This window comes from Macaca mulatta, chromosome 9, assembly GCF_049350105.2.
Source record: "Macaca mulatta isolate MMU2019108-1 chromosome 9, T2T-MMU8v2.0, whole genome shotgun sequence".
Classification (NCBI taxonomy): Eukaryota; Metazoa; Chordata; class Mammalia; order Primates; family Cercopithecidae; genus Macaca; species Macaca mulatta.
Window position 1 is genome coordinate 27,681,571 of NC_133414.1, and position 27,478 is coordinate 27,709,048.

Consider the following 27,478-nt stretch of genomic DNA (forward strand, 5'->3'; position numbering starts at 1 on the left):
ATATACACTTAAAAATGGTTAATAAGGCTGGGTGCGGTGGCTCATGCCTGTAATCCCAGCACTTCGGGAGGTCGAGGCAGGTGGATCACCTGAGGTCAGGAGTTTGAAACCAGCCTGGCCAACATGGTGAAACCCCATTTCCACTAAAAATATCAAAAATTAGCCAGGCATGGTGGCAGGCACTTGTAAACCCAGCTACTTGAGAGGCTGAGGCAGGAGAATCACTGGAACCCAGGAGGCAGGGGTTGCAGTGAGCTGAGATTGCACCATTGCACGCCAGCCTGAGTGACAAAAGCAAAACTCCATCTCAAAAAAAGTTAATAATGCACAGTGGTGCCTGTCAGTGCTGGGGTTGGGGGTGTGGGGGGAGGCAGAGCATTGGGAAAAATAGCTAATGCATGCTGGGCTTAATACCATCATGGCACACGTTTACCTATGTGACAAACCTGCACATCCTGCACATGTACCCTGGAACTTAAAATAAAAATAAAAATAAATAAATAAAAATGGCTAAGATGGCATTTAAGTTATATTGTTTCACCACTTTTTTTTTTTTTTTTTTTTTTTGAGACGGAGTTTCACTCTTGTCTCCCAGGTTGGAGTGCAATGGCACGATCTTGGCTCACTGCAACCTCCGTCTCCCGGGTTCAAGTGATTCTCCTGCCTCAGCGTCCTGAGTAGTTGGAATTACAGGCGCCTGCCACCACACCCAGCTAATTTTTTTTTTTTTTTTTTTTTTTTTTGTCCTATAGCAACAGGGTTTCACTATGTTGGCCAGGCTGGTCTCATACTCCTGACCTTGTGATCTGCCCGCCTTAGCCTCCCAAAGTGCTGGGATTACAGGCGTGAGTCACCACACCCGGTTGTTTCACCACAATTTTTAAAAAAGCACAAGTGAAGGATGCCATCTTCTCTCAGCAGCCCAGGCTTTGGAGGAACAGACTAGAAATAAAAGGAGAAAAGGAAAACAGAAAACAAACAGCCAATGGAATGGATCTTGTTTTTATATGGAACTAATTGCAAACATATATATATTTTTTACAGAGTCATTTTTCTCTCAAGAAGGGAGCTGCAGCCTTAGGGATTGGAACAGACAGCGTGATTCTGATTAAATGTGATGAGAGGTAAGCGTGTATCGGCAACTCTTGTTGGTGAGCAATTTGCAGATTTCACATAAGTAGTGCCTTTTGGTCTGAAAATAGTAGAGGACCATGGGGCAGCAAGTCCACCTCCCTCCCAGCCTCTGCCGGCCTTTGTTTCCTTTTAACATGGGCTCCTGCTTCTATTGCTCAGATGTGGTTCCTTGATGCCATGGAGCCTTCCACAGCCCTTGACTGAATCAAAACCTGTGTTAAATCAATCAAAATATTCTACACCAAGAAAGTGCAGAAAGACATTCATCACCTGGGCACGTTAGCAACAGCAGGCACTTTGAGCACTGATTTATGGAGGTGTCATCACTTTGGGCACCATAGATTGTGTAAGCTTGATGGGGTGACTATAGGAGGGGGCGCAGTTTAGGGAGCAGGAAGTAAATATTGCACCAGCAACTCAACAACTGGAACCAAAGGACTCAGGGAAAATCCCTGTCTTAATTGACACCTGAACTTCATAGGGACTCTGGGATTCAGTACGGTGCTTTGTGGGGGAGATTTTAGAATGTCCACGTAAAGTATCACTGGCCTATAGGCCTGAAACCTACTAAAAATTAGATTCAGTCTCTAAAGTTTTATTAAGAATTTTCATTAAATTTAAAGGAAGCCACTTAATTGGCCATTTATTTATTTATTTGTATTTATTAGTCAGATGTGTACTGATTGCCCACCATGTCACTAGGCTCTAGAAGAGCATAATACGTGATCCTGGTTCCCTGCCAGGATGTGAGCTAGGTGGGAAGAGGAGGTGTCGTCAGAAGGAGATAGTTACAGGGTTGAACTGCATGGCACGAAGTACATGTTTGAACTTTGAGAAGGCATCGAAAGCTTCATGCAACAGGCAGGAATTGAGCTGGATTTTTTTAAATTAAGAGTGAGTTGGACAAGTGGAGGGAAAGGCAAGGGCAGGTACAGAAGATTGAATACCAGCAGCAAAGCTGTTACAGGAAAGGGGTCCCGATCCACATCCCAAGAGAGGGTTCTTAGATCTCGCGCAAGAAAGAATTCAGGGCGAGTCCATAGAGTAAAGTGAAAGCAAGTTTATTAGGGAAGTAAAGGATTAAAAGAATGGCTACTCCATAGACACAGCAGCCTGGAGGCTGCTGGTTGCCCATTTTTATGGTTATTTCTTGATGATATGCTAAACCAGGGGTGGATTATTCATGTCTCCCCTTTTTAGACCATATAGAGTACCTTCCTGACATTGCCATGACATTTGTAAACTGTCATGGTGCTGGTGAGAGTGTAGCAGTGAGGAGGATGACCAGAAGTCACTCTTGGGGCCATCTTGGTTTCGGTGGGTTTTGGCAAGGTCTTTATGACCTGTATCTTGTGCTGACCTCCCATCTCATCCTGTGACTTAGAATGCCTTAACCGTCTGGGAATGCAGCCCAATAGGTCTGAGCCTCATTTTCCCCAGCTCCTATTCAAGATGGAGTTACTCTTGTTCACTTGCCTCTGAGAAAGCCATAGAAGGAGGAATGAGCACCTTGTGGGGTCCAGAAGCCAAGCCTTAGCAGAGGCATGGGGGAGGGGCAGCCATGGCAAATACGGTTGCTCAGGTGGAATTCAGAAAGCTCTAAAAATCCCACTGGGTGTGGTGGCTGACATCTGTAATCCCAGCACTTTGGGAGGCTGAGGCGGGTGGATAACCTGAGGTCAGGAGTTCAAGACCAGCCTGGCCAACATGGTGAAACCCTGTCTCTACTAAAAATACAAAAATTTGCCAGGCGTGGTGGAGTGCGCCTGTGGTCCTAGCTACTCAGGAGGCTGACACAGGAGAATCCCTTGAACCCAGGAGGCGGAGGTTGCAGTGAGCCAAGATCATGTCTCTGCACTCCAGCCTGGGCGACAAAGCAAGACTCCATCTCAAAAAAAGAAAAAGAAAAAAAGAAAAAGGAACAGAAAAAAGAAAGAAAGCAAGCTCTAAAAATAGCCATGTTTACCTCTGTTAGCGAACCAAACTGAGGTTCACTTGCCAACAGCAGTGACACCAAACATCCACATGGAGGTTTGCAGCAGGAGAAAGGAGGACATTTATTTGCACCGCCTTTTTTTTTTTTTTTTAAGACGGAGTCTCACTTTATCGCCCAGGCTGGAGTGCAGTGGCGTGATCGCAGCTCACTGCAAGCTCCGCCTCCCGGGTTCACGCCATTCTGCTTCAGCCTTCCGAGTGGCTGGGACTGCAGGCGCCAGCCACCGTGACCGGCAGTTTTTTGCTGTTGTTGTTGCTGTTGTATTTTTTAGTAGAGACAGGGTTTCACCATGTTAGGCAGGATGGTCTGGGTCTCCTGACCTCGTGATCCGCCCGCCTCAGCCTCTCAAAGTGCTGGGATTACAGGCGGGAGCCACCGCGCCCGGCCTCATCTTTCTTTTTCTAACTAGACATGATAACATGAGTATTTTTCCACATAATTACAAACACAAACACAGTTAACTGTATAAGATTTTAGATGTGACTATGTCAGAAAGCATTACGGTACATTTAGAGAGCTGGCTTTGGAGCTGAATTATTTAAATTCCAATCTCAGCTCCAGCACTAGTCTGGGCAAATGCCTCTCTGTGCTTCAGTTTCTTTATCTGAAAAAACAAAGAAGTAATGACACCTGCTTCATAGGATTGTCATGAAGATTCAATGTACTGACAAACGTAAAATGCTAAAAACAATCCAACAATGGGGTAAGTCCAAAATATCAGTCCCCTGCTAATACGTCTTTCTATTTCTCATGTTACTGTTACAAATAACCTTTGTATCCTTCAGTGAACGTCATTGTGCGTCCATGGCTTCTCCATTTATGACCATTTCTTTGTATTCTTACTAATTAAAATCCTATGAATGCTTTTAAAGAAATGGATGCATCACATTAGCCTGGCAAAACATGTCATCAATTTGTTCTCCTAGCAGCCCTGTATGAGAGTATGTTGGAAAAAAGTTTTAACTGTGCTATTAGGTAGATGGCATCTTTGACTCTATATTCATAATTCACATCATCTCTGTGACATGAGTTTAAGACTGAGAGCCTGGCCCTAATGGTCTAAGTGACATTGAAGTGTTTGGGCTCAGGAGCTGAGGAGAAAGCCTTGGACAGTCATTTGTAGCCACCATTGGGGTCAGAATCAATTAAAACACTCTTGGCAGCCATTTTCTTTTTATTATCACATCCTTGTAAAAGTCAGATGTACAGTTCAGAACATCATGTAAGGCTGACAAGGTGACAGCGTTCGTGCTTGTTTCCCGCAATGTGCTTTGTAAAGTTCATTCAGCTTTCCCAAAACACAAGCCTGGGCCTGCTCTCTATGGCTTTCATTTCTTGTAGTTACCCTTTCCTACCACACATTAGTCTATCAGTGGCTGGGTGATGGCTTTTATCATGTTCTACAGACAGTTGAAGGTTCACAACTGAAAAGAAATGTCCCAGTGAAAGAGAATAGTCTGTGTCTTTCTAGCAATAAGCCCAATGCTGCATGTGGAGGAAGATCCTGTGAGGTACATTTTTTTTTCTTTCTTTTTGAGACAAGGTCTCACTCTGTCACCCAGTTTGGAGTGCAGTGGTGCAATCTCAGCTCACCACAACCTCTGCCCCCCAGTTCAAGAGAGTCTCCTCCCTCAGCCTCCCAAGTAGCTGGAATTACAGGCGTGTGCCCCCACACCCAGCTAATTTTTGTATTTTTAGTAGAGACAGGGTCTCACTGTGTCACCATGTTGGCCAGGCTGGTCTTGAACTCCTGACCTCAGGTGATCCACTCGCCTTGGCCTCCCAATGTTCTGGGATTACAGGCGTGAGCCACCATGCCTGACCTGGTTCCCCTTCTTTTTTTTTTTTTTTTTTTTTTGAGACGGAGTCTTGCTCTTGTTGCCCAGGCTGCTGGAGTGCAATGGCACAACCTTGGCTCACTGCAACCTCTGTCTCCCGGGTTCAAGCGATTCTCCTGTCTCAGACTCCTGAGTAGCTGGGATTACAGGCATGTACCACCAAGCCCAGCTAATTTTGTATTTTTAGTAGAGATGGGGTTTCTCCATGTTGGTCAGGCTGGTCTCGAACTCCCGACCTCAGGTGATCCACCCGCCTCAGCCTCCCAAAGTGCTGGGATTACAGGCATGAGCCACTGTGCCCCACCAACCCTTTCTTATTTAGCAGTCACAGGGGCTAACTTTGGGTGACAGTTCAAAGTGAAACACGGTTCTCAGTTAAAACAAAACAAACAAACAAAGTTATAGTAAATATTTGTTTGGACTAGGTTCTTTTATAGTTGAAAATTAAGCATTTTAATTTTATTAAATATACTCTTAAAGATGGAGTAAGATAAGGTAATGTAAAACTTCAGTTCTCGCGGCTTTCATTTTGATGTGAAGTATTATAACTAAACAGGAATATTCTATTTTGTAAAAATTACTTATTAAATTCAAAAGAGGAAAATGTGTTAGGTGAATACATGATTTCCTAAGTTATAGCTTGAGGTTTTCTTTCCTTGTTATCAAAAAGTTGAATATTCAGTGATGAGGTTCATGAATTTTTATTCATGTCATTCATATTTGTAAAATTTGAATTAGTGGAATCTAGATTTGTGATGTGTAGCTATAGCTAAGAATAGAGAAGAAAAGTGTGTTAATATAGAGAGGAAGATAAACATTAGTGAAGGAAAACAGAGCTATATTTCAGAATCTGCTTGGGCCACTGAGCAAAAAGATGTTTCCCAAATATCCAGTCAAGGGAAGAGGAGAGAAAATTTCTATTGTACAGATAATTTGGAAAAATGGGGAGTTCCTATATGATGGACGTGGGAGCCCTGTGAACTCCATCTTTTGGCTGCAGGCAGTGGCCTTGATTGGAACATAATGGCAGACATGGTGGACGTAGTCCAGTCTAGCGTGAGAGGAGCACAGGAGGGGAAGCACCATGATAGAGAAAGTACTGGCTGTTACTGATTCCCATCCAGTTCAGCAACTAGCGGAAGGATTATGGAAGTCATCCAGATAAAAAGAAGAGGCAAAAATGTCCCAGGCAGATGCCATAGCACATTCTAAACCAGGTCCCCAACCTTTTTGGCACCAGGGACAGGTCTCATGGAAGACAATTTTTCCACAGACAGGGCTGTGAGGGGTGGGGGTGGCAGATGACTTCAGGATGAAACTGTTCCACCTCAGATCATCATCAGGCATTAGTTAGATTCTTTTTCTTTTCTTTTTCTTTTTTTTTTTTTTATTTTTTTGAGACGGAGTCTCACTCTGTCACCCAGGCTGGAGTGCACTGGCATGATCTTGGCTCACTGCAGCCTCTGCCTCCCAGGTTCCAGCGATTCTCCTGCCTCAGTCTCCTGGGTAGTTGGGTTTACAGACCCCCGCCACCATGCCCGGCTAATTTTTGAATTTTTGGTGGAGATGGGGTTTCATCATGTTGGCCAGGCTGGTCTTGAACTTCTGACCTCAGGTGATCTGCCCGCCTCGACATCCCAAAACATTCATTACGATTCTCATAAGAAGCACACAACCTAGATTCCTCACATCTGCAGTTCACAGTAGGGTTCCTGCTCCTATGAGAATCTAATGTCACTACCGATCTGACAGGAGACAGGGCTGAGGCGGGAATGCTGGCTCAGGGCTCACCTCCTGCTATGTGACCGGTTCCTAACAGGTCACCATTAGTACTGGTCCATGGCCCGGGGATGGGGGACCCCTATTCTAAACCATGGATGTGAGAGAGAACCTGGCTTGTTCAAGGAACTGAAAAGAAGAAAGGACTTGGTTAGAATGTCCTTGTCATGTGGGCCTTATGAGCCATGTTAAGCTATTTGGATTTCTCATTAAAAGACAAGGGACCTCACTGAAGGGTTTTGAGCAGGGGAACGACAGCATATTTTTGTGTTAGAAAGAGTATTTTAAATGCAGAGTGAATGGGATGAGAGACTGGAAGTTGGTAAATGCTGTAGTCATATGAATGGGAGATGGTGAATTGTGGGCTGACCAGATGCAGAGCAATGGAGAGGGAGTGCTGGAGTGAATAGGAAGTGTTGGCTGATTGGTGAGCAGGTTGAAACAGGAGGCAAGGATGAATGTCAGGCTTCTGGCTTGCCAGCTAAATCCAGGCGGTGCTATTCTCTGAGATAAGGGACCCTGTCTGAGGTGAACAGTTCAGATTGGGAGATACTGAGTTTGAAGAGGTTATGAGACACCCAAGTGAGAGTGTCTGGTAGGCAGGTGGAAGTATGGGCCTGGAGCTCAGGAGGTACACTAGGGAGGCCGTGCAGAAGGCGGCCTGGGAAGGAACTCTCAGGATCATCCACACTTCAGGGACAGGCAGAGTAAGAGCAGCCTGCAAAGGAGATTGAGGAGGAGCGGCCAGAGTTGTCAGAGAATCAGAAATCAGGGCCACGAGGGCCATGAGAGTGTTTCCAGAGAAAGGAGTGGTCAGCAGAATCAAATGCTACAACAGGTGAAATGAGGGCCAACAACTGCCCATCAGCATGACTTCTGAGGAGGTGGCTGATGGCAAGGGCAGTTTCAGTGGAGGGGTGAGGGCAGAAGGCAATTTGCAGTGGGTTGGGGTGAGTGGTAGATGAGAAAAGGGAGAACTAATACAGACAAAGTCCAGGAGGTGGAGTCGTGAAGGGGAGGAGGCAGGGCTGAAGCTGGAGGGTAGCTTTGAATCCGGGGTGGCTTGTGGCTTTGTTGTTTAAAGGAGATGGGCTTATTGCCCATTTCACTATGAGGTGGAGGACCTGCTAGAGAGGAAATGTGAATTATGGAAGGAAAAAAAAAAAGAAGAAGGAAGAGACGGAGGGAGGGAGGGAGGAAGGAAGGAAGAAAGGAAGGAAAAAATAGCAAAGGTTTAATTTTCCTTGTTGAGTTTCCTAGTCTTTTGGCTAAAAATTATGTAGAATCTTCCCCTGAGAAGCTCACACAAACTCTGAAATTATTTCAAATCCTAAAATTGGAAGGAAACACAGAGGAGAAAGCAATAGGAGCGTGATGTGTGATGGCAGGTGCAAGAAGGACTGGGGAGGAGTGGGGAGGAAGGAGGGGAGGGGCCAGCCTGGGCTTAGCCTATGTTGACAAGCTGCTAATGACTTTCAAATCAGACACCCTTAGAGTTGGAAATGTGCTCAGACCTTAGCTTGTCCAACTTTTTTTTTTTTACATTGTATTATTAAAATAATTTCAAATTTAAAGGAAAATTGCAAGAATAGTAAAAAGAATGCTCATATACCTTACACTCAGATTCACCAGTTATGAACAATCTGACACATTTGCTTTCTCTTTCTCTCAAGATAAACTGTATATAAACCCAATATTACATATTGAGTGTAATATTACATATATTAATTACATTATTTATATATATATTATATATATAGAGAGAGAGAGAGAACCATTTGCAAGCTCCTTGCAGACATCAGGCTGTTTTACTTAATATCTCAATGTATGTTTCCTAAAAACAAGGATATTCACTTACACAATCACAGGCCAATTATGAAAATCAGGAAATCTGACGTAGATAGAGTACTATTATTAAATGTAAATACCTTATTCGTTTCTTCAGTTGTCCCAATAGTATCCATTATAGCTGTTTTTTCCCAGTCCGGGATCACACATGGCATTTAGTCGTCATGTCTCTTTGGTCACCTTTAATCTGCAACGTTTCCTCTGCCTTCCTTTGTCTCTCATGACATTGATGTTTTTGATGAGTAGAGACCATTTAGTTTGCAGGTGATTTGGATTTGTCTGGTTGTTTTCCCATGATTAGATTCAAGTGATGCATTTGGCTCAGGACTTTCAGGAGGTGAAGCTTGGCTTGCTTGAGTGCATCTCATCTGGAGGTTCGTCCCATTATCAGTAATATCAACTTTGATTTTTTGGTGAAGGCAGCGTCTGCCAGGTCACTCCACTATGAAATGACTATTTTCTCCTTTGCAGTTAATAAGTATCTTGCAGGGGATGCTTTGTGTCTACATAAATACCCCGTTGCTTCTAAAATGTTCACCCACTAGTTTAGCATCTACTGATGATTTTTCGCTGAATTATTGTTGTGATGGTTACAGAACAGTAATTTTCTAACTCCGTCATTTCTTCTGTATTTATTAGTCCTTTCATTCCACTGTAGAGAAGAGATTTTGTCTTTTTGTTCTCTCTCCCCACCCCCTTGCTCTCTCTCATTTATTATCAGTATGAACTCAAAAGTATTTTTAGAAATTAATATCCTCGGCTGGGTGCGGTGGCTCGGCTGGGTGGGAGGCTGAGGCTGAGGCAGGAGAATAGCTTGAACCCGGGAGGCAGAGCTTGCAGTGAGCTGAGATCGTGCCACTGCACTCCAGCCTGGGAGACAGAGGGAGACTCAGTCTCTTTTTGTAATTGTAATTTTTATTTTATTTATTTGTTTACTTTTTGAAACGGAGTCTCACTCTTGTTGCCCAGGCTGGAGTTCAGTGGCGCGATCTCCGCTCACTGCAATTTCCACCTCCTGGGTTCAAGTAATTCTCCTGCCTCCGCCTCCCGAGTAGCTGGGATTACAGGTGCCTGTCACCACGCCTGGCTAATTTTTTTGTATTTTTTTTTTTCAGTAGAGACGGGGGTTTCACTGTGTTGGCCAGGCTGGTCTCGAACTCCTGATGTCAGGTGATTCCCCCCGCCCCCCTGTCCCGACCTCAGCTTCCCAAAGTTCTGGGATTACAGGAGTGCGTCACCGCGCCCCGCCGACTCCACCTCAAAAAAAGAAAAAACAAATTGATATGCTCTAGCACCTTCTTCCACTCGTTCTCCCTGCTCTCTTCCATTTCTCCTTCTCTTTCTCCTCCCTTCAGGGCTCCCCTTACATTATCTAAATTACTCGTAATTTGTTTTAAAACCTTACAGAAAATAAATCTGACCAAGACGCATGATACCTAGTGTCAGAGGACTACAAGAGTCACCGGCTTTCCTAGCTCCCATGTAGTACAAGAATTCTGTTAGTCATTTTGATTAATGCTTTTATGCCACAAATTAGCTACTAGTGCTTTTATATACATTTTAGCCTTTCTTTTAAACGTTATCACTCCAGCTTTATAAATTACAGTTAGACTACACTTCCCTGCGCTTTTTAGTACCACACTGTATCATACAATTGATTTAAACAATTCGAAGTATAAATAACCTGGGGTCATTATACTCTTTTATTAAATTAGCTGGATTGTAGCCAGTGCCTGAAGGTGGTTAGGGACGCTAATTAACTCTTTCAGGTCCTTGGGGAGCTGTTCAGTACATTGTAGCGGGCTAGACTTCACAGAGACACCGAATAAATTATTCCTGAGCAGGACTGTGGGAAGCCCTCTGAGTGGCGTATTTCCTGTGGGTGTAGATGCAGAGAACTCAGGGATGCTAGTCCTGTGTGTACTTCATTCTGCCCTGTCTCAGGAAGGACTATAATAACAGCTGGCACTGATTGAGAGGCACAGTTCTAGCCACTTTACAAAATTGACCTAATTAATTCATTTAATTAGAGACACAAAACAGTATATTCTTGCACATTTATCTGGTGCTGACATAGTTTGTGAAGTGATTCCACACACACAGTTTTAAACAGTATGGCAAGTTTTCTTTCATAGCCTGTCACAGGGAATATGTCTAAGGTCACATGACTTGTAAGTGAAGAGTCAGGGTGTGGAGTCAGAAGAGAACCCTTAGTGTTCACGCGTTTAAACAGAGCTCCTTTTTTTATTGTGATAAAATACACATAACATAAAATTTCCGATCTGAGCCATTTTTAAGTGTGCATTTCAGTGGTATGAAATACACATATTGTTGTGCAACCATCATCAATATTCATCTCCAGAACTCTTGTCACGTTGCAAAACTGAAATTCCGTGCTCATTTAACACTAACTCCCCACCACACCCTCCCTACTATCCCCAGGAAATGCCCACTACACTGTCTCTACGAATTTTACTACTCCAGGTACTTCACTTACATGAACAGAATCATACAGGATTCAACTTTTTGTAACTTGTCTATTTCACAATGTTCTCAAGGTTCATCCATGTTGTAGCATGTGTCAGAATTTCCTTCCTTTTTAAGGCTGAATAATATTCCGTTGTATGTGTAGATCACATTTTGTTTATCCGTTCATTTATGCATACTTACTTGCGTTGCTTCCACTTTTTTTTTTTTTTTTTTTTTTGAGACAGAATCTCACTCTGTCACCGAGGCTGGAGTGCAATGGTGTACTGTTGGCTCACTGCAACTTCTGCCTCCCAGGTTCAAGCGAATCTCCTGCCTCGGCCTCTTGAGTAGCTGGGCCTACAGGTGCACACCACCATGCCTGGCTAATTTTTATATTTTTAGTAGAGACGGGGTTTCACCATATTAGTTAGGCTGGTCTCAAACTCCTGACCTCAGGTGTTCCACCCACCTCAGCCTTCCAAAGTGCTGGGATTACAGGCATGAGCCACTATGCCCAGGGTTACTTCCGCCATTGACTAATAGGAATAATGCTGCAATGAATATGGGGTGAAAAATTACATCTTCGAGACTCTGCTTTCAGTTGTTTTGGAGTAGATACCTAACAATTGAATTGCTGGATCACATCTTTAATCTGTTGAGGAACCATCACACTTTTTTCCGCAACTGTTATATCATTTTACATTCCTGCCAGCAGTGCCCAGAGTTGCAATTTCTCCACATCCTCACCGACACTTGTTATTTTTGGGACTTTTGGTTCGTTTGCTTGTTTTTCATAGCAGCCATCCTTATGGGTATGCAGTGGTATTTCACTGTGGTTTTCGTTTGCATTTCCCTGATGATTAGTGCTGTTGAGGATTTTTTTTCATGTGCTTAGTGCTTAGTGGACATTTGTATGCTTTTTTTGGAGAAATGTTTACTCAGGTCTTTTGGATTCATTTTGTTATTTTTGTTGTTGAGTTTTAGGACTTCTTTATTCTAGATATTAATCCTTTATCAGATATATAATTTGCAAATATTTTCTCCCGTTCTGTGAGTTTCCTTCTTACTCTGTTGATAGTATCTTTTGTTGTGCAAGTTTGTAATGTTCATGAAGTCAGAGTTTTCTATTTTTTTTCTTTTGTTGCCTGAACCTTTGGTGTGATCTCCAAGAAATCATTGCCAAATCCAATGTTATGAATGTTTTGTCCTATGTTTTCTTCTAAGAGTTTTATAGTTTTAGTTCTTACATTTAGATCTCTGATCTATTTTGAGTTAATTTATATTGTGTTATATAAGAGATGGCTGCTTTGTAAAAATAATAATGACAACACAATTCTCCTATTTCAGAAGCCACACATATTCATTGTAGAAAAATAAGCAAATAAAAGAACCTATAGTCTCTCATAATGTTTGATGCATGTAGTTTAAAATATATTTACATATATCTTAACATAAAAGAAACTATAAGTAATTACTGATTAGAAATTTGTTTTTTACATAACAAATATTATGGACAATTTGCATGCCTTAGAAATTCTTCAACACAATTCTCATTCACTAATAATCTACTGTTTAGAATTTGTATTCCTTAACAAATCTGTTGTTGAACATTAAGTTGTTTTAAACTTTTACTATTAAAAAATGCTGTTATAACTATTCACAATAGCAAAGACTTGGAATCAACCCAAATGTCCATCAGTGACAGATTGGATTAAGAAAATGTGGCACATATACACCATGGAATACTATGCAGCCATAAAAAAGGATGAGTTTGAGTCCTTTGTAGGGACTTGGATGCAGCTGGAATCCATCATTCTTAGCAAACTATCACAAGAACAGAAAACCAAACACCGCATGTTCTCACTCATAGGTGGGAACTGAACAATGAGATCACTCGGACTCAGGAAGGGGAACATCACACACCGGGGCCTATCATGGGGAGGGGGGAGGGGGGAGGGATTGCATTGGGAGTTATACCTGATGTAAATGACGAGTTGATGGGTGCAGCACAGCAACATGGCACAAGTATACATATGTAACAAACCTGCACGTTATGCACATGTACCCTACAACTTAAAGTATAATAATAATAAATAAATTTTTAAAAAAAATAAAAAAAATAAAAAAATAAAAAATGCTGTTATAAACATTATTGCAGCTAAATATTTGCACATATCCTTGTATTATTTTCTTAAAATAACTTCCGTCTGGGTGTAGTGGCTCACCCCCGTAATCCCAGCACTTTGGAGGGCCAAGGTGGGCGGATCACCTGAGGTCAGGAGTTTGAGACCAGCCTGACCAACATGGTGAAGCCATGTCTCTACTAAAAATAAAAAATTGGCTAGGTGTGATGGCACATGGCTTATTCCCGGCTACTCGGGAGGCTGAGGCAGGAGAATCACTTGAACCCCACAGGTGAAGGTTGCAGTGAGCCAAGATCGCGCCACTGCACTCCAGCGTGGGCGACAGAGCAAGATTCCATCTCAAAAACAAAACCAAAAAAGAAACCAAAAACACTTCCCAGATGTAGAATTTCTGAGCCCAGGACTGTGTCTATGCTGAGTTATGATACTTGCTGTCATGTTGCCTTCAGAAAAGACTCAGCCAGTTTACACTCCCACAGTACTACAAAGGGGTGCCTACCCACTATGTCCTCACTCATGCTAGGAATTAAAACCTTAAGTGATGTGTGTCAATCTGATGGATGGAGCTTTTTTATTATTCATGTTTTTATTTACATTTTGATAATTAGCAAACCTGAGTATTTGTTTTATTTTTGTGGGTCATAGTTGGTATATATGTTTATGGGGTACATGAGATGTTTTGACAGACACAGGCATGCAACGTGAAATAAGCAAGTCATGGAGAATAGGGTATCCATCCCCTCAAGCATTTATCCTTGCAAAGTTGAGTACTTTATACTTATCAGTTATAGTCCGAAAAGAAAAAGAAAACAAAGCTCTCTTTTGTCCTGTGTGTTGCAAATGTTTTCTAAAATGTGTCATCTGCTTTTTGATTTAATTTGTTGTATCTTTTAAAATGTTTCAATTTATAGTAGTCAGAGTGATCATCAATTACTTATTTTTTACCTTTAATGTCTTTAGAAAATGTTTTCCATTCTTAGAACATGTTAATATTCATTTGTTTTCCCCTAGAAACTTTGTGTTATTATTTAAATAGTTGATTTAACTGAAATTTATTTTGGTCTATGGTGTTTGGTAAGTATGTAATATTTTCTTCTTCCTTCCTTCCTTCCTTCCTTCCTTCCTTCATTTCTTCCTTCCTTCCTTTCTTTCTTTTTGGCCAAATGGTGTTCCAATACCTTCAAACCCTGTTAATCACCCATCTACTATTTGTATGAGTTTGACTTTTTTAGATTCTGTATATATAAATGACATCATGCACTATTTGTCTTTCTGTGTCTGGCTTATTTTACTTAGCATGATGTCCTCCAGTTTCATCCATGTTGTCACATGACAGAACCTGTCATGTGACAGTTCTTTTTTATAACTGAGTAATATTCCATTTATATATTTATTGTATTTTTTCTTTGTTTACCTGTTGACAGACACATAGGTTGTTTCTAAATCTTGGCTATTGTGAGTAATGCTGCAGTGAACATGGAAGTGTGTTTTTTTCTTTGAGACAGTGATTTTATTTCCTTTGGATACATACCCAGAACTGGGATTTCTGGATTATATGGAATTTCTGGGTTTTTTGTTTGTTTGTTTGTTTTTCCTTGAGGAACTTTCATGCTGTTTTCTATAAGGGCTACACCAACGTATAAAGGTTCTCTTTTCTCTGTGTCCTCTCCAGCACTTGTTATCTTTTGACTTTTTTATAATAGTCATCTTAACAAATGTTAGGTGATATCTCGTTGTGGTTTTGATTTGCATTTCCCTGAAAATTAGTCATGATTAGTGATTAGCACCTTTTTATATACATATGTCTTCTTTGGAAACAGGTCTATTCATATTCTTTGTCTATTTTTAAATTAGGTTATTTGGGAGTTTTTGCTATTGAGTTGTATGAGGTCCTTATATGTTTTGGATATAACCTTTTATCTGATATAAGGTTGCAAATATTTACTCCCATTCCATGGGGTGCCTTTTCATTTTGTTAACTGTTTCCTTTACTGTGCAGAAACTTTAGTTTTGTATAGTCATACTTGTTTCTTTTTGCTTTTATTGCCTCTGCTGTTGGTATCACATCCAAAAAGTCATTGCCAAGACCAATGTCATGGAAGTTTTCCCCTATGTTTTCTTCTAGTAACAGTTTCAGGTCTTAGGTAAGTCTTCAGTCCATTTTGAGTTGATTTTTGTGTATGGTGTAACATAACGATCGAATTTTAATTTGTTTCATGTGGATATCCAATTCTCCTGGCACTATTTATCAAAAAGATTGTTCTTTCCCCATTGTGTATATATGGCACCTTTGCTGATGATTAGTTGACCACTTGTGCCTAGGTTTATTTCTGGGTTTTCTCTTTGTTCCATTGGTCTGTGTATCTGTTTTTATTCCAGTGCATACTGTTTTTATTACATAGCTTTGTAATATAATTTGAGATCAAGAAGCATGTTTCCAGCTTTGTTCTCCTTTTTCAAGATTACTTTAGCTATTCATGGTTGTGTTTCCATATGAATTTTTGAGATTGTTTTTTCTATTTCTGTGAAAAATGCCATTGAAATTTTGACAGGTATTTCAATTGAATCTGTAGATAGCTTTGGGTAGTATAGACATTTTGACAATATTGACTCTTCCAGTTCATCAGCATAAGATATCTTTCCATTTATTTGTGTGTTTCAACAATTTCTTTCATCAATGTTTTATAGTCTCATTGTATTGATCTCTCACCTTTATGGTTAAATTTATTTCTAAGTATTTTATTCTTTTTGATGGCATGTAAATGAAATTTGATTTCTTTTCTGGATAGTTTTTTTCTAGTGTATGGTAGCACAACTGATTTTTGTGTGTTAATTTTCATATCTTGGAATTTTACTGAATTCATTTATAGTTCTGACAACTTTCTGGTGAAGTTTTTGGTTTTCTCTATATAAGATTACATCATCTAAAAACAGAGACAATAGCTTATTCTTTTCTGATTTGAATGCCTTTTACTTCTTTTTCATACCCAATTGCTCTGGCTAGGACTTCCAATACTAAGTTGGATAGAAGTGGCAAGAGTGAGCATCCTTATCTTGCTCCTGATCTTGGAGGAACTATCCAGTGAAGCTATTAGGTCCTGGGCTTTTCTTTGATGGGAGATTTTTGATTACTGATTCAATTCCCTTATTCATTAGTGGTCAATTCAAATTTTCTATCTCTTAAGAAGAATGTTCTTGTCCCGAATTTAGTGGAAATGTATTTAGGCTTTTGCATTTAGATATGATGTTGACTCTTGGTTTGAAGTAGATTTTTTTTTAATCTTGTTAAGAAAGTGTCTTCTAGGCCAGGCACAGTGGCTTATGCCTGTAATCCCAGCACTTTGGGAGGCCGAGGCGGGTGGATCACCAGGTCAGGAGATCGAGACCATCCTGGCCAACACGGTGAAACCCCATCTCTACTAAAAATACAAAAAATTAGCCGTGCGTGGTGGTGTGCACCTATAGTCCCAGCTGCTTGGGAGGCTGAGGCAAGAGAATTGTGTGAACCCAGGAAGCAGAGCTTGCAGTGAGCCAAGATGACACCAATGCACTCCAGGATAGGTGACAAGGCGAGACTCCGTCTCAAAAAAAAAAAAAAAGTGTCTTCTTAATTTACCAAGAATTCTTTTGTTTCATCTCTTCCCACCCTCTTCTCTTTCTCCTTCTCCTCACCCACTTCCTTCTCTTCTGGAATGGATGTTCACTTTCATAAAATGCCTTTTAGACATCAATTGAAATGACATTAACTTTGGTTAAGATGACTAACTTTGGTCATCTTTGGTTAAGATGACTAACTTTGGTCATCTTTGGTTAGATGACTAACTTTGGTCTATTGATGAGTTGTGCTAAAAGGATTTCCTAGTAGTACACACCGTTGCATTCTTGCAACAAATCCCACTTGATCCAATGCTAATCTTGAATTTCCTTCAGGATTATATTTTCCAATATTATATTTAGGATTATTGTAGCTATATTTGTAAGATGTATCTGTAGGTTTCTCTGGGCTATCTCTGACAAGTTTTGCTTTCAGAATTATCTAGCTTCAGAAAATTCATTCTGCAGCTTTCTTTTGTCTTCTCTATAAGAGTTTAAAGAGTATTATATGTTATTAGTAAACTTGCTAAAATGTACTATCCAGGCCTGGCATTTTGAGGCGGGGACAGATTTTTGGCAACTTTTCTCCCACTTATTTCTTGGTTATTAGGTTTTTGGGGTTTTTTTTTCAGATTTCTTTATATGCTTGAATCAATTCTTGTAATTTACCTTTCTGAGGGAAAAATTATTTATTTTCTCAAAAACTTTAAGATTATTATAAAGCTTTACATAGAATGCTTTAAAAATATTAAAATCTCTTTATTCATAACATCTCTGTCCTTTCAAATGTTACATTTTCTCTCTTTTATTTATTGGACTAATCAGATATTTGTGTATTTATTGATATTTTCAATGTCCCATCTTTTGAATTTATTACGTTTACTTTTTGTTAAGTTTTCTAATTCACTAAAAAAATTATTTCTTCTTTCTGCCCACACTGTTGTTGTTTCCCCAGCTTTTTGGATTAATCAATTTAGTTATTTTTATTCTCTGTTATTTAATTTCAGAAGCACTCAGGGCATACATTTTCCTCTGAGAATGATTTAGGATGCTTCTCATGTTTTTATAAGTTTTATTCTCATGTCATTAATTTTTAATGTTCTGTAATTGCCATCTTGATTTCCTCTTGGACTCCAAAGTTATTTATTTAGAGTAGCCAAGCATGGTTTGGCTACTCTAAATAAATGGTACATGGTAACTTGAACCTTTTATCATAATCCTTTTTTCTGTCTCTCTACAGATACTTTTAGGGAAGAGGGACAGTAGTTTGGGGAGAAGGAGGAGTGGTGTGAGGTGGTCAGCACACCTTCTTGCCCATACAGTTTCCCTCGTCATATACCTCCCTGTCAGCTCTAATACTACCCTTCAAGGGCAGCAGTAAGGAGGTTTCATAGACAAAAGAAAATATCTCCTTACCATATCATGACTGGAGTCTCAGTTGCACGTCACTTGCATTGTTGTATAGTCATAGTATGTGTGCTAAGTAAATGCTTTTGGAGGAAGTCAATGGAAAGAATAATATTACTAGAATTATACACAAAAAATCACCCAAAATATCCTTTTCTTATAACTTGACAATAATGCTAAGTGATTCAATTGTGCACATTGGAAAACAAATCTTAAAAGAGAAAAATATTGATCATTATAGTTAAAGTTCTTTTTCCAAATCCAACTATGTATTTGGATTCATTATTTATAGCAAATAGGAAGTTCACTATTTATAATTATGGTAAAATTCTTTGCAAAGGGCTTGGTTTTGTAATACAAGTACTTCTTAAATGGCCAGTTTTGACTTTTGTTAGTTTATTTATCTTAGGATCCTTTCCTAAGACAGGCTACCCATGTTAGTATCAGCTATGTAAAGACACGGGGAGCTCTTTTCCCCAGGAGAAATCTCTGGTAATTTTTGCTGCTTCTCTGCAATTCATCTTCAACAGTTTTTTTCCCCAAGTGAGTCTATGCAATTTCTCTAGTCACTACACAGTCTGTGCAATTTGAAAATTCACCTACATCCATTAACTCTCCTTGCTATCTTAATAGGATAGTCTTGCCTAGCACTGACCAGTTTAAAAAGCAAATATAAACAAACAACTAGCAGGTTTTTGTTACTGCTATTGCATTTGGATGCTACACTAGGTAGAACAACATCATCAAATATGTTTTAAGACGAGGTTACATGCTTTTATTATTTACTAGCCAGTGCTGATAGCAGTAATTGGGGTCACTGGACTACTGAATTCAGGAGGCTTCCAGAAAACCACATGGACATTTTGCATATGTCATTACAATCCTAGAACTCAACCTGAAAAATGTTTTTGTTAAGTCAAGGTAGTTGTACAGTGCCAAGAGTCTAGGTTTTGCTATCAGACAGCTCTAGATTTGAAATCTGCCTCCTGCTAGCTGTGTGACATTCTGCAAGTCGCATAATGCTAATGACAACAATAACAATACTACTGCTAATAAAAACATAACAACGTTAGACTGTCAAACAGGCATCACCAAATGTTAGGCAGAGTTTGCTTAATATTGTTTATACCTACTATCTTATTTAACCCTCAGACAAATCTGAGACAAATACTATTATCATTTTATAAATGAGTAAAAAGAAGAGCTTCATACTTCAAGTACACACAGTTAGCATATATGATCTGTGGCAGATCCAGATTTCAAGCTTTTAACCAGAGTCAACTGCCTCTCTGAACCTCAGTTTCCTAATCTGCACTCTAAGTGCAAAATAACTATCTCGTAGGGTCGAGAGGAGGAGCAGGGATCTCACAGTTACTGCTTCTAACACTGGTCATTTATCATTGCTGCTGGTAGTGTTGCTATTATATAACCTTAGTCAATTTCTAACACGAAGGATGTATGAATACTTTCTTCTTTGCACTCATGTTTTTAGGAATAGAGCTAAGCCCTACTCACTTAGGAAAGGCTGGTAGTATCTCTAGTTTCAGCAGGGCCAATGAACAGGGTCAACTAGTGACTCAAGCACCCCATATGTGACCATCTGCAAGCCTGCCTAGAAATACAGACTCTCCAGTAACCTGCTTTCTTTGGTAAGATAATCAGTTCTTTCCTTTGGAGCTATGGGGAGTTAGGCATGAATCTGGGGCCATGGTCCGAGATACATTCTGTGTCTTTTTGCTTCTTCCCACGAAGAGAAGATCTTTCCTGCTGGTGGTTCTACCTGTCACTCTTCCTGGGATTTTGCCCAGTCAACTTAAGGGAGTTATCTGACCCTATAGCATCATACGACTTTTTTTTTTTTTTTTTTTTTTTGAGATGGAGTCTCGCTTTCTCGCCCAGGCTGGAGTGCAGTAGCACGATCTCAGCTCACTGCAACCTCTGCCTCCCAGGTTCAAGCAATTCTCCTGCCTCAGCCACCCGAAGTAGCTGGGACTATAGGCGTGCACCACCATGCCCAGCTAATTTTTCTATCTTTAGTAGAGACGAGGTTTCACCATGTTGGCCAGGATGGTCTCAATATCTTGACTTCGTGATCCGCCTACCTTGGCCTCCCAAATTACTGGGATTACAGGCGTGAGCCACCACGCCTGGCCAGCGTCATACGACTTCCTAAAGGCTACTGCTAACCAAGCATCTTAATGCAAAACACTTTGTCCAAAGCAGCAGTCTGTTTCAATGGCCATGACTTTAGTAGCAGTCCCTTCTTAACACTAACAGCTAACTGAGAGCAGTGTTATAAAGCATCAGTGGCTACTTAATTGTAAGCTTAAAGGCTGGATGTGTAATTATTAAAGATATACGCTTACGTTATAGAAATACTTTTGGACCACACAAAGAGTATGGAACAGTCGCCATCCAAAGCCTCCCAGGCACCAGGCGATGCTTGTGCAGAAAGGCCAGGACTGACGCGACAGCCTCTAACCTGCAGGGGACAATCTGCTGGTTGTCACCCAGTCGTCTCTGTCCCCGCAACATATGGGCAGGCAGGGGATGGACAAAGCTACATCTGGAGCTCCTTCTGCTCACTGCCTTGCAGCCATGAAGGCTCCAAACCATGGCACGTATGAAAAGTACTTTGTGTGTTACACAGTTATTTAAATACCTCCCAGGCTAAAATGTCCCAAGCAGCTTTTCCTAACATATGGACCCAGGTCTTCCTTCATCAGAATCACCTGGGTGACTGATGAACATGCAGATTCTTGTGCATATTTGTCTATTTATTAGTTTATTTGTCTCCCTTGATAGCATGGAAGCCCTGGAGAGTAGAAGCTGTCTCGTTTACCCTGCTACCCCAGTTCCTACAATGCTGCTTGGAACTCAGCAAGTGCGCAATAAATATGTGTGGAATGAATTAATTCCGGGGTCCTATGCTGACCTACTAAATCAAAAGCCCTAAGAATGGGGCCACGCATTTTAAACAGGGACTTGGGCGATTATTATGCTCACTACATTTTAAGAACCAGCATTCTAAGGTAATTCGGCCAATTCTAAAATAGAGAAAAAGATGGCAAGTTTCCTCCCCCAAGGCCTCCCTATTCACTATCTGGTCAGACATTAAGGTAAACATATTACTAGCCTTAGGTTAAACTTTCCCTTCTAGTCATATTCCTCCAACAAATGTTTATCTACCACCTGCCATATGTCAGGCTCTGGGTCCTAAGTAGACAAAACAAATACAGGTTTGGAAGGCAGAGTGTCCAGGAGAGACTAGAGCCACCCCCATTTCTTTCCAATCTGCCAGAGGTGCATGAGTTGATGGTTTGACAAGCCTACTCCCTCCTCCTGCCCACATCTCGCTGATACAGGAAAGAAACAGACTGTACGTTCGTTACTGTTTTCCCGGCAGGTTTGGATAACACCTCTCGTTCGTGAAAGTCAGCTGTGATCTTGAAAGATTTATCTTATCTTAAAATAATCCAAACTTTCCAAACAGATTTCCTATATGTTTGGCACCTTTGAGTTTGTTCTGGAAGCTTAGATGATATTTCTAGTTACTCCCTGGACTTTTACCGGTATTTGATCTTGGGCAGTCACTTCTCCTCTCAGGCTGTTGCCTTATTTGAAAAATGAGAAGGTTCAACTAGAATCAGGCATGTCTTGGAGCCCCTTCCAATTCGAATGGACCCTCATCTCTGACTCCTCAGTGCCATCTTAATGCCTTATACTTAATAAAATGTTAAGTATGATATGATTTAATGAGCAAATAATGATTGTCAAGCTAGTCTACCCAAAATTCTCCCAAGCAAAGGTGTTTAACTTGTGGTAAACTTGGGTAAAATTCAAGATTTGCAAAAAACAATTTCTAAGAGTTCTCATTCTCAGTTTTCTTGTTTACCTGCAAAAATACTATGGCAATTTAATGTGCTTTAAACTTTATGTAAAAGGTAAAGATAATACCCACATTTTCTCAGAAATTTGAACATTTTGTTTATATCAGAGCAGGAGCAAGGTGCTTTAGTACAGCCTGATCTGATCAGGTTGGAAATCACTGCTTTAAGGGATGCATTTACCTGCCCGGATGAGGCATGACCATCATTTCTGGCACGTTTTGCAGACTCCTGACCATATTATGTTGTTCTCCGTAGAACGATTACCATGACCCTCTGCTGTGCACAGAACCTTCTTATTAAGTCATCCTCTTAATTCAGTTAAAACAAGCCTGATTTGGAGCAAAATGTTTGGCAATGAAAGGAGAGTTCAGAAAAACCTTTTTATTCCAAATCTTTTAATAAACCGACCTGCAATTTCACATACCATTGAAACAGCAGGAAGAGAAAATCCATTCTGAAACATCTGGATGAGCTACCTAATGACATTCCAAGTGCTAAAAGCATAAAGAAGGCCAAAAATTCATGGGCTCACGTTCCAAACATCCTTTCAACCCTAAAAATGCTTCTTTCCTAAAACAAAAACACAGATACTGCTTTGCTTACTATTATAATAATCATGGTACGGGAGGCAGAGAAACATTCTTTAAGTCAAAATAGCTCTCTGGAGGTTGCTAACATGGCCAAATACATCCTTCCTGGAAACAGTCAACTAGTTGTTCAACAGTTTGGGGTTGGACTTTACTCTCCTACGGCCACTTACATTGTAAAGATGATGAAGCAAATTATTCAAAGCAAATCTATATTTCTTTTTCCTTCCAGAGGGAAAATGATCCCATCTGATCTTGAAAGAAGGATTCTCGAAGCCAAACAGAAAGTAAGTTTCTGCTGGGATCTTTATCCAGCCCATATTTCTATTTTCATCCAGCAGAGAACAAAGTGTGTTTTGGTTTTATTTTTAAAAGAGGATCCAAACCTCAATTTCCCAGGTTTAATGAGAATGTAGAATTCTGCATCCAGTCACTATTTATTTCTCTGGGTTATAGGCTCTGCTTTAGAAAAGTTTAAATTGCTGAATAAATATTATATACAGAGATACAGTGAGAGTTTCCAAAGCATTTGTCTTCCTAGGTACTGAGGGTTGGCATGAAACACAAACACATTTGAAAGAGTATTTTCGGAGGCAGGGAAATAGCAGAATGCTAATGTAGTATGTGAGGAACTCTGGTGCGGTTCTTCAAAAGGGGCCAGTTTTTCCTGTCTAGGTGCATGATGTTAGCATTGGCTCTCCAGACATCTTATTTTGCAAGAAGCAATTTAGAACTCTTTTCAGAAGTAACAGGTTTTGAATGCCTGGCCAAGATTCCCAAAGCTCTGGAAAGTCATTTACAACCTGGAATGGCTCACAAATCAGAGAATTTGTTTCTAGAATTCTCTGTTTACCATTTGGTAGATATAATCTACAGTTCCTGATTTAATAACATACACATGCATTTATTATTAGGAACTCAGAAATCATTATTTACGTTCATATGCCCTTATTCGTTTGGTTTTGGTTTACTAAGTGCAGGCAGCAGGAGAAGGTTTCCCTCGTTCTTGTGCAGGTACTAGAACTACTTCTAGTAACATCAACTACAAGATTAAACCTTTGCTGCCACCTAAAGACTGACACTGTAACATCACATTCTATAGACAGGACAGAGTCCTTATGGAATGAGGGACTATGGCGATCCTGTCTGTGGCATTCTGCTGCCTTCTTCCAGCCTGTTACTTCAATCAGTTTTCATTTAGCCATGGCCAGAGAGACTGAGGACTAGTTAGATGGATAAAAGTCATGGCTTAGTATTTTAGCTCCTCCGTGCTGAAATGCCAAATGAATTATCTGGGCATTTTACAAATAGGAATAATGGGCTGGTCAAAGCTACTTCCCTTCATTCTCCTGCCTACTCACTCTAGGGGATTTATGAAGTTCAGAGGCCTCGGTGTGAATAAGGAACACTTGAAAGTGAGCAAAGGGGGTTAAAAGGGCCAGAAAGTCTACCGGGAATATATACATGTATCGGGGACATCCTTTGACAGCCTCTGGGTTCACTACAGCTTCTTCTGAGAATCGAAATGTCTGTTCTTATAAGACACAGTCAGGTCCAACAGCATGGCCTAGAGAACTCAGATTCCAGAGAGTGAACATCAATTTGTCATAACTCTTCTGCTGCTTCCCCAAATTCAGACGAGTCTGTTAGGGAGAGAATTCCCATTGCTTCGAATCAGCTTTTTAAAAGAACCCTTGACTCTGTTTCCCATGATTTGGGGCTTTCTCGTTTGCACAGGGATTTGTTCCTTTCCTCGTGAGTGCCACAGCTGGAACCACCGTGTATGGAGCATTTGATCCGCTCTTAGCTGTCGCTGACATTTGCAAAAAGTATAAGATCTGGATGCACGTGGATGTAAGTATCCCGTAGGGACTGGCCACTAAAATGTCCTTGGATGTTTTTCATCTGGTACACACGAAGGAAATTTCTTTTCTTTTTTTTTTTTAACTTGATCAGCTTATTTTCAGAGTGGTGATATTAACGCTTTTAAAGATGGCTGAAGCAAATTAGCACACAACTCACACAGTACACACCATGCACCAGAAGCATCCCGAAGCTGATTATACCTTAATGTCCCCAACATGGTAATATTTGTATTTCTATAATCAGTACCCAGGCTGACCACTTTGTTCTCAATTCATCGAGCCATTGCATTCATGGAGGAATATAACCTACGCACACAGTCCCACTCTTCCTCACTTACCAGAATGGTCAAAAGAGTAAAAAGGAGTTGCATTTATGTAGGAAACCCAGAGAATTTAAAAAACAAAAAACAAAAAACTGAAGCTGAAGTTAGATATTCCTATATTTAGAGAGGAAAATGGCTTGACAACTTCCTGCGAAATAAGGACCACCAAAGTTCCAATTCCTTAGTTTGGTCAGCTAAGAAGATAGATTATATTTGAAACATTTTGACTTCAGGCCTTGTCACACTAAAAAATAATGAAGGTGTTCCCTCCAGAACATTTTCCAATGAAAAAAAATGTGTTAAGTTTTAGAAGGACTGAAGGGATTTAAGTTTAGATTAGTATTACTCCAAGTGTGGTTTGAAGATTAGCTACCACCTGCAAACTATTAGTGATCCATATGAGATAGAGTTTGTGCCAAACCCTTATCAATCACAAACCATCACAAACTAAGCACGATACTTGGCTCAGCTGATAATTTTTTCATTGCAAGTCTTTCTCAGTGAAGGAAGGCACAAGTTGATGTTCATTCGAGCGCAAGATCCTTATATTGTCATGGGCCAGCACTGGGTCTAAGCCAGGGCTATAACAATGATCTAGCCCTGGCTAGATCATTTTGGCTTTACAATAATTATTCAGGCCAAATTAATGCTCTTCTTTTTTTCCTTTTTGAGACAGAGTCTTGCTCTGTCACCCAGGCTGGACTGCAGTGGCGTGATCTCAGCTCACTGCAACCTCCGCCTCCAGTGTTCAAGCAAATCTCCTGCCTCAGCCTCCTGAGTAGCTGGGATTACAGGCGTGCGCACCCACGCCCAGCTAATTTTTGCATTTTTAGTAGAGACGGGATTTCACCATATTGGCTGCTCTCAAACTCCTGACCTAAGGTGATCCACCTGCCTTGGCCTCCCAAAGTGCTGGGATTGCAGGCGTGAGCCACCATGCCCGGCCTCATTAATGCTCTTTTCTTTAGGAGCAGAACATTTCCATAGACTTAGCATTTCCATTATTCCAGAGTATTCCTGCAAAGCAATCACCCATCTTCTTTACCCTCCCTGATTCACGTGTGAGTCGTTCATTAGGCTACCAGAGCCCCTTTCATTTTACGCATGAGGACACTGAGAAAAGACTGAACCACCCAGTGCCATTAGTGACCTGGTCCTCAGGACTGGAAACCCTGTTAGGCCTTGCTGGCTGATTCAGGAAGAGGATTACCTGACAACTTCAGAAATGAGAATGTCTGTGTGTCCTGAGCCAGCAGAAGCTATGGGCCATTCCTGTGGGCCTCCTACTTAAATTAGAACTAGGGAATCTTTTAACCAGTTCTATTAGCTTTTCTTTGAAACATACCAAGTTTACCACTTACTCTTATTAGCTTTAACATTCATACAGTCTATAAAGTAGAAAGAATCTTAAAATAGTACATGTTTGGAATATCAGATAATTTTTCAAAGTGCAAAAGAACTGGGCCAGGCGCAGTGGCTCATGCCTATAATCCCAGCACTTTGGGAGGCCGAGGCAGGTGGATCACCTGGAGTCAGGAGCTCAAGACCAGCCTGGCCAGCATGGTGAAATCTCATCTCTACTAAAAAGACAAAAATTAGCCAGGCGTGGTGGCGGGTGCCTGTAATCCCAGCTGCTTGGGAGGCTGAGACAGGAGAATCGCTTGAACCCCGGAGGCAGAGGTTGCAGTGAGCCAAGATCGCACCATTGCACTCTAGCCTGTGTGACAAGAGCAAAACTCTATCTCAAAAACAAAACAAAACTAAAAAAGAACTGAACTTACAACAAAAGGTGGGGGAAGCAATTATATCATAAAGGAATTTTATGATCCCTTTAAAATTATCCTAGAATTAATTGTACACACAGAGGAAAGAAAGTTAATAGTTCCAAATTAATCTCCATCTTGGCATTCTGTTTTTAAAGGAGATTACTACACCAATTCAAATCTTCAACCTTGATCAAGTACAAATTTTTAAGACGTGTGTTCTAATTGCTTAGCTAATTAACTGGTATGAATCTTTGCAGCTTGTGGATTTTGGGTGGGGTTTTTTTGGACCCAGAAATTATCCAGAATCACACATCAGTGAAATAGAGTTATGAAGCCACTTCCTATTTCTGGAATCATTTAGACTTGCAACCTGCAAGCTGTTTAATGCCCCTCCTGCCCATCTTCTCTGCCTTACACTGTGGGGACCACAGGGTTTCTCATTCTGAGAACATGACTTCACGAGGACTAACAGTGCTGGTGATAGGTTTGGGAGAGGGTCTTTCTCCCTCTCCTGTGGACCAGGAACTATGCCTCCAAGGTGGCTCCTTACACCCATATAAATGTGGGATGGAGTCTGGAGACCTTAGAATGGCCCTTCAGTGTAAACTCTGAAGGTTAGTGCCAGAAGAAGGTGGTCAACTTCCTGAGTGGCCTGGGGTCAAGGAGATCATTTTCACCCTAAGAGACTCTCGTTAGTCTGGAAGACACCGACTATAGAAATCTAGGCAATGACAAACTGCTGCCATTTTCCTTGTATGATCTTTTTTCAGGCAGCTTGGGGTGGAGGATTACTGATGTCCCGAAAACACAAGTGGAAACTGAGTGGCGTGGAGAGGTA

At 40.8% G+C, this 27,478-nt stretch overlaps 1 protein-coding gene across 2 annotated transcripts in view; it reads left to right on the forward strand.

The window, feature by feature from the left end:
- Positions 1-27,478, forward strand: part of GAD2 (glutamate decarboxylase 2) — an 89,524-nt gene that overhangs the window by 30,110 nt on the left and 31,936 nt on the right. For both annotated transcript variants that reach the window (NM_001265854.1, XM_015146642.3), the window contains 4 exon segments: positions 1,045-1,124; positions 22,919-22,973; positions 24,424-24,540; positions 27,411-27,475. In NM_001265854.1, coding sequence (NP_001252783.1) covers positions 1,045-1,124; positions 22,919-22,973; positions 24,424-24,540; positions 27,411-27,475 — 317 coding nt within the window.